The sequence below is a fragment of the Sceloporus undulatus genome, chromosome 1 (assembly GCF_019175285.1).
Source record: "Sceloporus undulatus isolate JIND9_A2432 ecotype Alabama chromosome 1, SceUnd_v1.1, whole genome shotgun sequence".
In the NCBI taxonomy this organism is placed as follows: Eukaryota; Metazoa; Chordata; class Lepidosauria; order Squamata; family Phrynosomatidae; genus Sceloporus; species Sceloporus undulatus.
In genome coordinates this window covers 128,783,230-128,796,793 of record NC_056522.1, presented here as the reverse complement: position 1 = coordinate 128,796,793, position 13,564 = coordinate 128,783,230, and the positions used below count along the sequence as shown (strand labels likewise).

Genomic DNA, 13,564 nt, shown 5'->3' with positions numbered 1-13,564 from the left:
AGAAAGAAAGAAAGAAAGAAAGAAAGAAAGAAAGAAAGAAAGAAAGAAAGAGGCAGCATGAGCTTTCATAGACTTCAATCTACTTCCTCAGATGCATTTGGGAATAGACTGAAGTTTACGAAAGCTCATGCTGCCAATTTATTTCTTTCAGTTAGTCTCAAAGGTGCTATAAGATTTTTCTACGTACTGATTCTACAGACTAACACAGCTATATCTTTGAATTTAAAACAAAATGTCATTGAAATCACATGAAAAAGGCACATCTCTATAAGAAAACAGAACACTATTTTACAATACTCACTGTAATATGCATAAAGTACTGTGTCTTCAATCTGTCTTGTAACGTTTGCATCAGCCCAATCCTGAATATGTTGCAAAATGAAGAAAAACAGAACTGTTAAGATTAAGTTGCCACTTATGAACTCTTTATAGAAGGCCTATTTTTAAGCTAACTCTGCATACATGAAGCTAGGCTGTTAACCATGCATAATGATTCTGAACAAACAGAATTAAAGAACACTCCATCTTCCTGCTATTAAGACATGTGTCTTATTGGTAGGAAAAACATCTGGGCGGGGTACAGACCGCCGCTTTGCAGTGGTCTGGCGCCGCCGCCAGAAGGTCCGCGGGGGAGCCGGAGCCTTCAAACGGCCCGACTCCCGCGCGGACCGAAAAAAGAAGCTCCAAAATGGAGCTTCTTTTTGCGTCGCGTTTGCGACGTAGCGAGGCGCCAGGGGCGCGCTCGCTACGTCAGCAGCGGCGCGACGCGTCTGGACGCTGTGCGTCCGATACGCAAAGATGGCGGCGCCCATGTAGAAAGGGCGCCGCCATCTTGTACGCATTGACTACGTATTAGGGTTAGGGGGGTGCGGAAGCACCGCCCCTTCCTAACCCTAATACGTATTCAATACGTATTTTTTGGCGGTTTGTAACCCGCCCTGATATGTCTTATGTGAAGAAGAGCCATTTGCAAACATAGTTTACAGAATAATACATGGTACTTTAGGCTGGGGGGGGGGGATTGCTAACGTGATCCATTAAATAATACTGCAAGCAAAGAATATATATCATGCTTTATAATCACCATTAATTTTGAGAATTGTTATGACATGGAACCCCAATTTGTTATATGAAAGTCAGCCAGAAACTGGTGACATCTACCAATAAATCCCTAAGCCTAAGACTTTAAAAAGCCAGTGGAAAATTGCCTATGTCATGCTGTACTAAGTCTTAAGACAAGACGATCAGAGGAAAAACAACTTGTTTCTATTTTCAATTACCAGAGAAAAACAACTTAAACAATGACATGGGCGTAAATTTTGACAGCAGGGATTATGATGAACATTTCTAACACATATACGCATGCATCTGAAGGCAAACAAACACCTTCAAATCACTGGAAAGTATTCAGAATACACTGGGAAAACCAGAACCTGGAGTCAACTTCATGTTTTTAAAAACAGGCCTTTATTGGGCCTAAACCATGCCAGGGGATGTAAAAAAAAAACATAAGACTTTTGAGATATTTTAAAAGATTGTTGATAATTCTGCTTTGTCTGCCAGTTGTTCCATTATTTGCTTGTCATTGTTAAGCCATTAAGTACAAAATACTTAGGAAGGTTTTTTCAAGAGTAGTAAAGATTTTTTTTTAAAAAAAAGCAATTAACATGAGTGGCAATATATTTCTGTATTTTCAACATGTACTACTACATCTGTTCATAATTTACAGTTCTTAAAACATAACATAACACACCAATAAAACTAAAGACAGATGAAAAAGCAAAAGCAAGTATTTTCAAAATCACAGTGATAGTGCCATTAATTGTGTTTTTAACCAAGACCAAGTAAAAGGAACAAAAATTCAGTACTGAATTGTTGTTACGACTGATACCGTCTACTTCTAGCTCCATGCACATTCCTTATCTACTCAAGATGGGGAGGAGGAGGGAATCCTAATTTACTTGTTTTTCCCTTCCATTCCACTGCATATTTTGCAATGTAAGTTTAAGTCTCCCTCATCCAGAATTCCAAAATCTGAAATACTCCAAAACTGAAAATTGTCCACATGGGTGGCTGAAATAGTGACACCGTTGATTTCTGATGGAAACAGCCTAAAACTGTCTAGTAGTCGTGTGTGTGTGTGTGTGTGTTTTAACTCATATACTTTAGGATCAACTGGCTTATTAGACCAATTGACTCAAGGATCTTGGCTGGAGTATATTGAAGGACTAATTCCATTCTGACAGAGGCAGACCAGAATACACAGGCAAGAAGGCAAAAACCAATGGGGAAAATAAATCATAAAGAACTCAAGTAGCAGTTCAAAGGAGATTGGGTAAAGCCTGAAGTATATGTAAGGACAACAGATGTTCAAGAAAGACACAAGCGAAGTCTGAAATCACTTTAGACCAGGACAAGTGAGGAGAGGAAAAATAGTGAGGCAATCTTCAAGGCTGAGATGTGAATGGAGAGTCAGTAAAGTACTGTAACCTTCAGGAGGGCGAAACTGCTGGATCAGAGTGAAGACTGAAGAAGACCAGAGAGAAGATTTGCATGCATTTCAGTAATCAAAAACATCCTTCCCAGAAAATTTTAACTAAATTCTCTGACTCACTCAGTGAGTTAAAGGTGGAACCTTACAGGGTTATTTGCTCAAGGTGTGCTATTAAAAAGTTATATTGTTTTAACAGACAGCTTCTTCATTGTTACACTGCTTTTTCATATTTTATTCTATTTGCTTTTCTTAATCCAGCCAGAAAATGTGTATCATTGTAAAAATGTAAGATGTAATTAAATCCTCTTCACGCTGTTACTGTTCAATTAGGCTTATTTTCTCATAACAGAATTTAGGACGGCAGTCCTAGTGATTTAAAATTTTGATAGTTAAGCATAGTACTTGTAACAAGAATTCATAGCACATATCCAAGAACAGAAATTACTTTTGTAAGATGTAATATGACACCAGTAGCAAGAGGTGGTAATCAATACATACCTTAAAGGTCCCATTTTGGTTCTTCACATAAGAAACCAGAAAAATATCCACAGGTAAGAGTGCCGATGTAATAAGTGCAATTGCCAAAGCAAAAATAGATGTTATAGTGGAAATTACTTCACTTTCCCGCCTGCTCTGGTACTTGCGAACATAAACCCAGCAGAAAGCTAAGATAACCTTTAAGAAAAGAGAAACAAGTCACCACAAACCTGATGAAAGGTATATTCTTCGCATAATTTTAACACTCTGTACAAAACAGTTCATGGAAAGGTGAGCAGCTTTTGAACTGCGCTCATTCTAAGCCAGTTTTTTGAGATATATTTCCTCTAGAAATCACTACATTTTGCAGCTCCGAGTTGGAAAAATAAATAGTCACTATTTGTAAGGGTGGATTCAACCCCTGAAACACCAGTAAGCCTCTAAATTAAGCAACTTCATCTCTTAATTGAATTTTAAGGCGATATTGTAAATGTTAATACTGGTAACACAAATCTTTGGACTCTGGTTACCTTATAGCAGTAACAATTGCTACAAAAAGATGTTGCTGTGCCACAGGGCCAACAACAAAAATTAATAACCCCCAGCAGGCTAACCTGAACTGTTACTCTAAAAATAGGTCGGTATACTCCCCAAAACTACACGAATGCCAGATTTACCAGAAGTTCAAGACGGCTTGTGCAAAATCATCTCATTATTAACAATCCTGTGATATAACAACAACTAGTGGTATACCTAGGGTTGGAGTCACCTGGTGGGGTAACTCATGGTGTCACCCCCCATTGTCCTCCTCCCATATCACACCCATACAGAATCCTTAGTAATGCTTTTTGTACTAATTTACTTATAAATCGTAATTCTCATATATCACTGAATGTAATGCTAAGAGGTGCAACATAAACAACTAGCAACATAAAATTTATATCTTTAAATTGCAATATCATACACAGAGAATAAATATGTTTACATATACATAGTTTCATGTGGTCAAAGTGAAAATTTGATAAATGTGTTATTAAAGAATTTCTTAATTTTGGAAAATTTGAAAGAAACGTTTTTAAAAATTTAAAACTAAAATTTAACACTTTTTTTAAAAAAGCCCTGGGGCCTCCCCTTTCTCCTCCCACTGAGTCTCACCCCACTCTCTCCATCTCTTAGCATTTTAAAGAGATACAGGTGAATGCCACAACCCATTTCTGCCAAAATGCAGAAGTCTGAGGAGCAGAGGTGTCACCCCCCCCCTTAGGGTATCACCTAGTGTGGCCCACACACCCCACACTCCCCTAGTGATGCCAAGGACAACAACCACTTGTCCAAGGCTATCTAATAAACTTTATGGGTGAATGAAGTTGGGTCTCTCTTGTCCAAGTCCAACACTCCATCTACATTAGACTGACTTTCACATTTGCTCTTCATTGTCATGCAGAATTACATCTCCCCTGCCAAGCTATTTTACTACTATGGAGATTCTGCTCTGTTTACATAGTAAAATGTATTAATGTCATTGTGATATTTTATGATATTTTATGATTGTTACCTGCCTCTCCCTAAAGGATCGAGGCAGGCTATTAATAATAATAATAATAATAATAATTCAAACAGCCAGGCTAGCAGGAGGAAGAGAACCAAACCTTCTTCGAGAAAACAATAGCCCCAAGATGTATACTACCAAAGCAAGTAATGTGGTTAACGTTTTAGAAACAGTGGAATACAGTAATTAAACTGCTATTCTGGAGTTGAGATGAATTATCTGCAGATTAAAAAAAATGCTCTAGGCAACTTTTTTGGACCCATTGATAAAATGAGAAGATCAAGAATACAGCTGTCCTGTCTTGCAAAATTAAAAGACATGCAAGTCTTACAGCAAAGTTCTCAGCAAATCAATGACACTTAATCCATGACATCAAATTCCTTCCCAACAGATTTCTACTGAATTCTGGAACTATCACTTCAAAATCGCATGTATGAAAATCAGCAATACAGAGAACTTTCATATCTGTAAATGAGAACATCAAGACAGAATGCTACACTAAACTCCCTTGGACTGGACTAACTTATTACATATAGACATAAGATGATTAATTCAAACCCCCCACACACACACCACTATTAAGCTTAGACTAGAAAGCAATCAAGTCGTATGTAACAAGTGTTCAGCCCACCACTCATATTTAGTCTTTTTTGTATAGTTTAGGGTTGTTGTTTTTTAAAAAAGACAAAGGGCAATTTTGTCACAATGCATTTTAATGACAATCGTCTATTCACATAAAGTAATGGTAAGGGAACATCTGCTTGGCTCTTTTCCTATTCTTTTCCTTCCTCCACATTTCGGTTCCAGTCCTGTCCTCACTTGAGAAAGAGCAAGTCTTATTCGAGCACATGATATCTGATGAGGTTTCATTCCAGGACCTCCTGTGCATATCACAATCTGTGGAAGCTCAAGTCCCATTAAAAACAATGGCATAGTAAAATGGTATCCCTTATATAACATGGCAAAATCAAACTTTGCTTTTTGGAATTTATATAATTTTTAAAAATATTTTCAAGCTATGGGTGGTTGAATCTGTGGATAAGGCATCGATGGATACAGTTGGCTGACTATATTAATATTTAACATATACAATGGGGAGCGCTAAATACCCTAAAGCCACCAGATCCCCTCCAAACTTGGAAGCTAAGAAGGTTCTGCCCTGATTAGTAATTCAGTGACAGACCACCAAGGAATACCAGCTGCTGCAGGCTGTATTTTAGTGGAAGGAATCTTCAAAATCAACCCTGAGTATTCCTTGCCTAAGAAAACCTGATGAAATTAACTGGATCATCATAAGTCAACAAGTGACTTATGCACATGCAGACAGTTAATATTAGTAACATTTAAGAAAAACAGGAGTTCATGCCTGAGAGGAGGTTGGGAACACAAGTCTCACTAATCCATATGGATGATCCTGTATTCCTGTGTCATGTCCTCAGTCTACCTGAAATCAGTAACAAGTCTCTACAGGCACCAGATTCTGCCAGATCCTGGCTAAGCTAAGCAGGGCCAGTCCTGGTTGGTACTTGGATGGTAGATCACTAATGAATACCAGGTGCTGTGGGTCATATTTCAGTGAAAAGAAAACCACCCCTGAAGGTTTCTTTCCTAAGAAAAATTCATGGGGGTTCCCTAAGTCAACAGGCAACTTGAAGGCACAGGCACACACACAGTTGACATTAGCAATAATTTAAAGCAAGCAAAGGGGTTAATTCATATGGGGGATACTGCTGATGAGGGGCAAAGAAACAGAACACCAATCTCACTCATTCATATTGATTCATATGGAAGATCTTGTGTGTATGTCTGAGAGAGAGAGAGAGAGAGAGAGAGAGAGATTGTGTGCCTTCAAGTCTTTTCGACTTATGGTGACCCTAAGGCAACCTATCATGGGATTTTCTTGGCAAGATTTTCTTGGAGGAGGTTTGACATTGCCTTCCCCTGGGACTGAGAGCCTTGGCCAAGATCACCCAGTGGTTTTCACTGAGCTGGGAATCAAACCCTGGTCTCCCGAGTCATAATCCATCATTCAAACCACTACCCCACACTGAATCTCTTATGATCTTGCACTCCTGTGTTTGTATCTTCTGTCTATCTGAATTCAGTAAGTCTCTTTAGGCACCAGATCCCATGTGATCTTGGAAGCTAAGCAGGGTCAGCCCTGGTTAGTACTTGGATGGTCGGCCACTAATGAATAGCAGGTGCTGTGGGTTATATTTCAGAGGAAGGGACAGGCAAAACTGGCTTCTCTGTAGTTGGTTTGTTGTTGGAGCATCCCTGGATCTTCATGGGTTAAGTTTTGGATAAGCACGACATGTCAGAAAGTCTTCAGTGCGATTGCATGACTTTGCTGGGAAAGTCCCTGCTTCCCCTACCCCGTCTGATAATCTCCATATATGCCAGGTTGTATCTTCACCTACATGGCCCCTATGGTTGCCACCCTGAGCAAACTCACCTTTAAATCCTTGCACAAGGCGACCAAAAGTTGTTGTTGTGTGCCTTCAAGTCATTCCCAACTTATGGCAAACCTAAGGTGAACCTATCATGGGGTTTTCTTGGCAAGATTTGTTGAGAGAGTATGATGTGCCCAAGGTCACCCAGCAGGTTTCCATGGTTTAACAGGGATTGGTACCCTGGTCTCCAGAGACATAGTACAACACTCAAACCCACTACACGATACTGTAGTGTAGATAGTGTAGAGTGGTTATACGGTCAGCCTTCCTTATCCACGATTTTTTTATCCACAGATTCAAGCATCCATGGTTTGAAAATATTCCTCCAAAAGTATAAATTCTGAATAGCAAACCTTGATTTTCTACTTTATATAAGGGACACCATTTTGCTATGTCATTATATTTAATGGGACTTGAGCATTCACATATTTTGTTATCCATGGAGGGTCCTGGAGCCAAATGCCAGCGGATAACAAGGGCCCACAGTAATTAAAATTAGAATAATTATTATTATAATTTCTTACCCACCTCTCCCCATGGACTTAGGCTTATTCCAAAGTAAGCACGTACCAGCTATGTACCGATCCTACATGAAAAATACACTCAGGGAGGCAAACATTTGTGAGGGTGATGACAGAGGTCCTCCTTTTCTAGGACATGTCATCCATTTCAACCTTCTGTCCAGGAGGAATTCCAAAACATCCTCCATTCTGAGCATGACTAAGAAGCAGGAATTTATATTTACAGGAGTGTTTTTGGCTTTTCATTTGGTCACGTCCAACATTTTTCTTGAAAGTCCTGCATTTTGCATCGCCTTGCCTTTTGCAGATTTAATGTAGAACCAGAACCAGGGAGACCAGGAGCCGATTGGAAAGGAAACACAGTTTATTAGCTGCAGCGTCCCCAGAGGAAAATATCAAAATTCCGGGGCCCTGATTTCAAAGTGAACCAAGCTTTTTATAGTACTTTGAACAAAGAAAACTACAAATTACATTTCATTGTTTACATATGAATGTAAACTTATACATCCCTTTACATTTCACTGGATATCCAAACATTACGTCTAATGTATGTCTCTATCCCTCGTGGGCACCCATCAGTTATACTATTATCTACATTTCTCTGAAGATGCCAGCCACAGATGCTGGCGAAACGTCAGGAATAAACATGGCCACATAGCCCAAAAAACGCACAAAAAACTATTATCTATATGTTTTCTTTTTTACTGTCTCCAAACTGTCTCTGCAGTACTTCTATTTATTTGGGTCATATCTTGACTCAGGAGCCATTTGAGGGTTGTTTGTATTCCAGAGCAGAGGATTTGACATGGCTTGAATCCTTCATCCTGACAAACCTCGCTCTCAATACATTTCAGTACTATAATTTTCAACTCGAGCGTAAGTAAAACTGCAAATCAAATCTGCCCTCCACAGTCCTCCTTTGCAGTGAGGACATCTGGTCACCCCGACCTTCCTATGTTGGAAAGAACATAGTATAAATTCTTAAAGTCATAGAATCGTAGAATGGGAAGAGACTGCAAGGGCCCTGATCCAGTCCAGCCCCATTCTACCATGCAGGAACTCTCAATCAAAGCATCCCTGACAGATGGTCATCCAGCCTCTGTTTAAAGACCTCCAAGGAGGGAGATTCCACTACACTCCGAGGAAGGAGTGTGTTCACACTATTGAAGTTCCTCCTAATGTTGAGCTGGAATCTCTTTTCCTCTAGCTTGCATCCATTGCTCTGGGTCCTAGTCTCTGGAGCAGCAGAAAACAAGCTTGCTCCCTCCTGAATATGACATCCTTTCAAATATTTAAACAGGGCTGTCATATCACCTCTTAACCTTCTCTTCTCCAGGCTAAACATCCCCAGCTCCCTAAGTCGTTCCTCATAGGGCAAGGTTTCCAATTCCAGGCCTTTCACCATTTTAGTCATGCTCCTTTGGTGGCCTGGTGGCACAGTGGTTAAATGCTTGTACTGCAGCCACTCACTCACCAGTTCAATCCCAGCAAATGGGTTCAAGCTCGACTCAGGCTTGCATCCTTCCGAGGTTGATAAAATGAGGACCAAGCTTGTTGGGGGCCATTGGCTTACACTTTGTAAACTGCTTAGGGAGTGCTTAAATGCACTGATAAGCGGTATAGAAATGTACTTGCTATTGCTAGGGACACGCTCCAGTTTCTCAACATCCTGTTGTTGTTGTTGTTTTCTGCCTTCAATACCTTAAATATAACCCACATATTCCTCCCCCCTTCTTTTAAAATAACAATTAAACAAGTAATAATTACAAATAACAACAAAACGACGTCAATCCAAGTCTGGGCACAAAGCGTGCAAAACCACTGCAGCACCACAATGCTGACTAGGCTCATCATCATCATCATCATGATCACAATCACCATCATGATATTACTTCCTATCCTTTTAGGCCAGTGGGTTCTCAACCTTTGGTCCTCTAGGTTTTTCTTTGAGACTTCAACTCCCAGAATTCCTGAACCATGAGAATAATGACTGCGAATTCTGGGAGTTGAAGTCCAAAACACCCAAAGGTTGAGAACCACTGTATTGAGACTGTGCCTTTTCCCCCAGAAGGTCCCTAAGGGAGACCCCCAAAGCTCCTGTTTCCGTGAGCCTGGGAAGGGAAGCCACAGGGGCTCGAGTCCTGCTCCCCTCCGACCGCTCCTTACCAGCAACGCGAGGCCGAAGAGGCACCATCCGGTGACCAGGTCCGTCTGGGCGGTGAAGGCCGCCATCTTGATTTCCGGCAACAACGCAGGCGGCGATGAGGGGGCGGGTCCAGAGGAGCGACCCTCTGGACCAACCCGAAAGAGGTTACTATAGGGAAGCGTTAAAAAGTCTCTCCTAAGAAGCGTCGCGATTGGTCGGCGGAGGGAGAGGAAGAGCCAATGAGGAGGCGGGGAATTCTCAGCGAAGGCTCTCGAATTTTGAGGCATCGCCAGAGTAATGGTGGCGTTCGCTCTTGAGGGTGCATCCACACTGGAGAAATAACCCGTTTTGGCAGCGCTTTAACTCTTTGTCTGTCTCTTAGCTATGGAATTCTGTGAATTGGAGTTTGTTGTGGGGCCCAGAGCGGAGTACAACAAACTCCAATTCCCAGAATTCCATAGCCTTGAACCAGAAAAAGCGTTAAAGCGCTGCCAAAACGGGTTATTTCTCCAGTGTGGATGCAGCCATGAAGGGATAGTTCTCTTTGGCTGGGATTTCAGTACTATAACACTCACCACCCCCAACATAAACACAAAAACTTTCATTTCAAACGAAAGCAATAAACGGCTGTTCTGTGCCTCAGAAGAGGCTGCGTCCACACTGCAGAAATAACCCAGTTTGACACCGCTTTAACTGCCCCAGGGAATCCTGGGATTCTGGGAACTGGAGTTTTCTGAGACTTTTAAGGCTTCTCTGTTAAGAGAGAGCTCCGGTGTTCCATGATAAATGGTAGCTTAGGTCCAAAACACACACTGCAGAAATAATCCAGTTTGACACCGTTTTAACTGGCCTGGGTCAATACTAGGGAATCCTGGGAATTGTAGTTTTGTGACATTTAGCTTTCTCAAAGCTCTGGGGCCATGATAAAGTTACAGTTCCCAGGAATCCATAGCACTGAGCCAGCACAGCTAAAGCGCTCTCAAACTGGATTATTATTCTGCAGTGTGTTTTGGACCTATTATGCTGCTTTCCACACTGCGGAAATTATCCAGTTTGACACCAGTTTAAGTGCCAGAGTTCTGGCGCCACAATAAACTACATTTCCCTGACTTTTTTTTAACAGCATTGAGCCATGGTAGTTAAAGCAGTCTCAAACTGGGTTATTATTCTCCAGTGCGGATGCGGCCCAGAGCTTGGGATATAAGTCGGATTGGATTTCATGCCTATTAATTGAATGTTACTAGTCCCTCTTCCCTTCTATATACACCCTCAATTCTTTTTATAGGATGCTTTATTGTGCTTTATGTCTATTTGATACTATGGAGAGGGTTTTTTCTTAAGGTTTCTTCAGAGGGGGTTTGCCTTGGCCATCCTCTGAGGCTGAGAGAGTGTGACTTGCCCAAGGTCACCCAGTAGGTAAGGTCCAGTTAAACAAAACCACGCCCTTCGGTTCTAGCAATAGCAAGTACATTTCTATATTGCTTATCAGTGCACTTAAGCAGTTTACAAAGTGTAAGCCAACTGCCCCCAACAATCTGGGTACTCATTTTACCGATCTACGGAAGGATGCAAGCCTGAATCAAGCCTGAGCCCCTGTCTGGTATTGAACTCGCAACTTATGGTTTGTGAGCGAGTGGCTGTTTAACCACTGTGCCACCAGGGCTCTTATATTATACATTACTGAATCCGTGCCTTAAAACTCCATTTAAGGAAACTTCCAAAAGGGACCGCAGGCAAAGGCAAACTTCCTCTGAAGCAGCAACATCGCTTAACAAAGTCACACTCTCTCAGCCTCATGGGGAAGGCAAAATGGCAAACCTCCAAGCAAAAAAACCAGGAGAGGGTTGCCCATGAGTCAGAAACGACACAACATGAACAAAGACAAATCCCAAGTGTGGGAATAGTTACCCACATCTGAACAGAACGACTCGGCTATGAATGAATTCTCCCCGTTTTATGTATTATGCCACCAATCTGCCTACTGGATTATTGTTAATAATACTTTATGTTAACAGATCAATTTTAATTGTATTATGTTTAACTCTTTTTTAAGGGGGGGTTAGACATTGTATTGTACGTGTATCATGTATTGCATATTGGTGCTGTTTTAAATATGTAAGCCGCTTTGATTGCCTTGCAGCAGAAAAGCGGGATAGAAATAAAAGTTTTATTTATTATTATTATTAATAATAATAATAAAATTTTATTTTTATTCTGCCTCTTCCGGCATGATTGAGGCGGTTTACAATAAAAGTGGAAATACAACAATAGAAAACAAAACCCAATATCCTTCCCACTAACCCAACAGTTAAAATTCCCTTATAGCAATAAAATAACATCTGAAAACAAAAAGATGGGTAGCTGAGATATTCTGTAAGGGGGTGTCCATATCAGTTGGGGAACTACTGAGTTATTTGTTAGACTCTGTAAGAAAGGGAGCCTCATAAAAGGAGAATAAAGTGAGAAGGAAAAGCAAGGTGAACCATTTTTCATCCATTACCATCTGGAATTTGGAAATAGAGACTTTTCACAATCACCTACCAGCAAAACACCACCAAAAAAGGACCATCCTGCAGTCATGTCCGACATGGACCCAAACACTGCCATCTTGGCCTCCAGCTGCTTTTAATCTTAGGCTGCATCCACACTGCAGAAATAACCCAGGTTGACACCACTTTAACTGCCATGGCTCAATGCTATGGGATGCTGGGAGGTGTAGTTTTAGGAGACATTTAGCCTGCTCTGTCAGGGATTTCTGGTGCCACAACAAACTAGAGTTCCCAGATTTCCAGAGCATTGAGCTATGGCAGTTAAAGTGGTGTCAACCTGGATTGTTTCTGCAATGTGGATGCAGCCTTAGGGACAGTGAGAAAATGAAAAGTGAGACCCCCTCACAAGAAAGAGAGCTGATAACTATCTATCTGATAATCTATCTCTCTACCTATCTAATTTATTTATAAATGTGCATATTATATTATATATTTATGCATTAAGTGTGTGTGTGTGTGTGTAGATAGTTATAAATTAAATTATATAAATTAAATTATATAAAATTATATTTTATATGAAATAAATAAGTCTTAATAATAAATCTTATCTAATTTATTTATATATTATGTTTTATACATTTATGCACTATATATATTATAATATATATTATATATATAAGATATATATAAAATTATATATATAATACATAAATATTATTTCTACAGTGTAGAGACATCTTCATTCTCTCAATTTCTTTGGTAAAGGGACCAAAAAAAATGGTGGAGGGGACTCTGGCTGTGAGTTGCAAAAGGGATATAGAGGCCCATTCCGCACGGGCATAATAGTACGGATCGAGTCCATACAAAATGGTGGTGCCCGTTCCACACGGGGGCTGCCATGACTACGTCACCACAACGCCGCCTCCAAACAAGGCGGTGCGGTTGTGACATCGCGCCGTGCGAGGGCGCCTAGCGCGCTCTTTCTGCAGCGCGAGAAGGAGCTCTGAAACGGAGCTCCTTCTTCAGTTTGCGTCGCTGGCGCAGCCTTTAGACAGCTGCGCCAGGGACGCAAGGGAAACGGCCCCTTTCTTCTCCTCCCTGCCGCCATCAGGTGTCCTTCAGGCATGAAGCCCCAAGGACACCCATTTCCAGGCCACGGGGAAGCGGCCTTTTGCCGCTTCCCCGTGGCCTGGAAAACAGTGGATTGGGGCCTCAGAGGCTGCCGTTCTGGCAGCTGAGGCCCCAATCCGGCGGGAAAAGGGGCGGTCTGTAACGCGCCAGAGTTAACAGGAATAAAAAGTGAATGGTGAGTAACGGGCATGTGCCCAGTAGCTATTGGTTTGATTTTGTACTAGTAACAGGGTGACCAAACATCCTAACTGCTAAGGAGGACAAGGCACTGTAAAATATAGGTCATTTGAGAAAAATGTATGAT

The 13,564-nt window shown here is 41.1% G+C and overlaps 1 protein-coding gene across 4 annotated transcripts in view; it reads right to left on the bottom strand.

The window, feature by feature from the left end:
- The window catches only part of LMBRD1 (LMBR1 domain containing 1), an 81,106-nt gene extending 68,851 nt beyond the window's left edge, over window positions 1-12,255 (bottom strand). For 3 of the 4 annotated variants that reach the window (XR_006102499.1, XR_006102500.1, XM_042454951.1), the window contains exons 1-3: window positions 9,661-9,787; window positions 2,993-3,169; window positions 302-362 (exon numbers count right to left, since the gene is read on the bottom strand). Coding sequence is in view for 2 of the 4 variants with exons in the window: in XM_042454951.1 (XP_042310885.1) it covers window positions 302-362; window positions 2,993-3,169; window positions 9,661-9,726 (304 nt within the window). In the remaining 2 variants the exon portion in view is untranslated. Of the gene's footprint in view, window positions 1-301; window positions 363-2,992; window positions 3,170-9,660; window positions 9,788-12,181 lie in introns of those variants that run through there. The other variant, XM_042454960.1, reaches the window with a different exon arrangement.
- Between the last annotated feature and the right edge of the window lie 1,309 nt (window positions 12,256-13,564).